The sequence below is a fragment of the Tamandua tetradactyla genome, chromosome 9 (genome assembly GCF_023851605.1).
Source record: "Tamandua tetradactyla isolate mTamTet1 chromosome 9, mTamTet1.pri, whole genome shotgun sequence".
Classification (NCBI taxonomy): domain Eukaryota; kingdom Metazoa; phylum Chordata; class Mammalia; order Pilosa; family Myrmecophagidae; genus Tamandua; species Tamandua tetradactyla.
This window is the reverse complement of record NC_135335.1, coordinates 19275261-19277184: the sequence shown is the minus strand read 5'-3', so window position 1 is coordinate 19277184 and position 1924 is coordinate 19275261. Positions and strand designations below refer to the sequence as shown.

The window sequence follows — 1924 nt, the reverse complement described above, 5'->3', positions numbered from 1 at the left end:
TAAGGCTGTACCAGCGATCACAGGGGCTTCTATCACATCATTGGTTATAGAGAAGAAGCCAACTTCCTCTTGGGTTAGAGAGAAAAGGGCCCTCTTGGGTTAGGGCCCTCTTGGGTTAGAGAGAAAAGTGTGTGTTCCCCTAAAGGATGATCCTAAGTCACTTTATATCTTCAGCATCAGAACAAGCTGGAGAGGGCTCTCTAACAGATAGAAAAAGGACTTGATGGGGCTTGATGGCTTCATATACCAAGGACTAGCAAAACGTTTCCTATATTTAACTTTCTTATGCATCACTTGCACATGAATACCCATAAGAAATGGCAAGTCAAAAAGATTCATTTCAGTTTAATGTAATATATGTTCCCAAGTATACCATAGACTAAGGAAGCTGGAACATGCCCCAGCATCATAATCGGGACCCAAGGTCAGCAGAAACATTCCAGAGCCCTCTATACCGTTCCAGATGAAAGAACAAACTCACTCCATACCTGTCCAGCATTCAATACCACTTCTTTCACACTATTGGCCTGGAGAGGAAGCTGATGCATGAGAGCAAAAGACCCTGGCCATAGTCCCCTTCAGATCGTACTATGCAGATAGCATTATCTTGTGCTTTCTCCTCTTGTCATAGATGCCTCCCAGGATGATTCGCCAATGACTTTGATGGAGAACATTTCAGAGGTGACCAAATTCATTCTCGTGGGGTTAACAGATGCCAAAGAACTTCAGATCCCTTTGTCTCTACTCTTCACTCTCATTTACTTCATTTCTCTGGTTGGAAACCTGGGGATGATTGTGTTGATTCTGCTGGACTCTCATCTCCACGTTCCCATGTACTTTCTCCTCAGCAATCTCTCCCTGGTGGACTATGTTTATGCCTCAGCCATCACTCCCAAGGTAATGGTGGGGTTCTTCACAGGAGACAAGTGCATCTCCTACAGTGCATGTGCTGCCCAGATGTTCTTCTTTATAGCCTTTGCCACTACTGAGAGTTTCCTTTTGGCCTCCATGGCCTTTGACCGGCACGCAGCAGTGTGTAAGCCCCTGCACTACACCACCACCATGACAAGCGGGAAGTGTATACTACTGACCACTGGCTCCTACCTCTGTGGACTCTTGCAATCATCCATTCTTGTTGCCTTCACTTTCAGTCTCTCCTTCTGCCATTCCAATGTGGTTAATCACTTTTTCTGCGACATTCCCCCATTGCTCGCTCTTTCTTGTTCTGATACATACCTCAGTGAGATTCTACTTTTCACCTTGGCAACATTCAATGTCTTTTTCACTCTCTTTGTTATCTTGATCTCTTACCTGTTCATCATAATTGCTATCTTGAGGATGCACTCAGCTGATGGACGGAAGAAGGCCTTCTCAACCTGTGCTTCCCACCTCACAACTGTTTCCATTTTCTATGGGACAATCACCTTCATGTACTTACAGCCCAGCTCCAGTCATTCCATGGACACAGACAAAATAGCATCTGTTTTCTACACCATGGTCATCCCCATGCTGAACCCTGTGGTCTATAGCCTGAGGAACAGAGAGGTCAAAAGTGCCTTCGTGAAGGTTTTCGGAAAAGCAAAGTCTTCATGGGGCTTCACCAATTTATCAGAAATAGCATGCAAGCGATGTTAAACTTCTTTTGGGTCATTGTATTATCTTTGCCACTTTTCTATAAATTTCAAATAGCAAATTTAAAATAAAGTAAAAAGACAACAAAAGCAACAAGAAGTTCAAATCTAGAAAAATAACTACACTGCAAGTGAAAAAAAGGATACCTAAAAACAGTATGACCCAGAAAGTTTGAAAATACTGAAATGAATAAGTAAGGTAATGTGTCTTGAAAAGCTGATATAGTAATATTGGCAGCACACAAAAAAGCTTAGGATTAAGATATTAATATGGATAAAAAAGCAATAATGAG

General features: G+C 42.4%; 1 protein-coding gene across 1 annotated transcript; it reads left to right on the top strand.

Moving 5' to 3' along the window:
* The first annotated feature begins 654 nt into the window (after positions 1–654).
* LOC143645575 (olfactory receptor 5B12-like) lies at positions 655–1635 on the top strand. Its single transcript, XM_077114859.1, has one exon. The coding sequence runs from the start codon at positions 655–657 to the stop codon at positions 1633–1635; it is 981 nt and encodes a 326-aa protein (XP_076970974.1).
* The last annotated feature ends 289 nt before the right edge of the window (positions 1636–1924 follow it).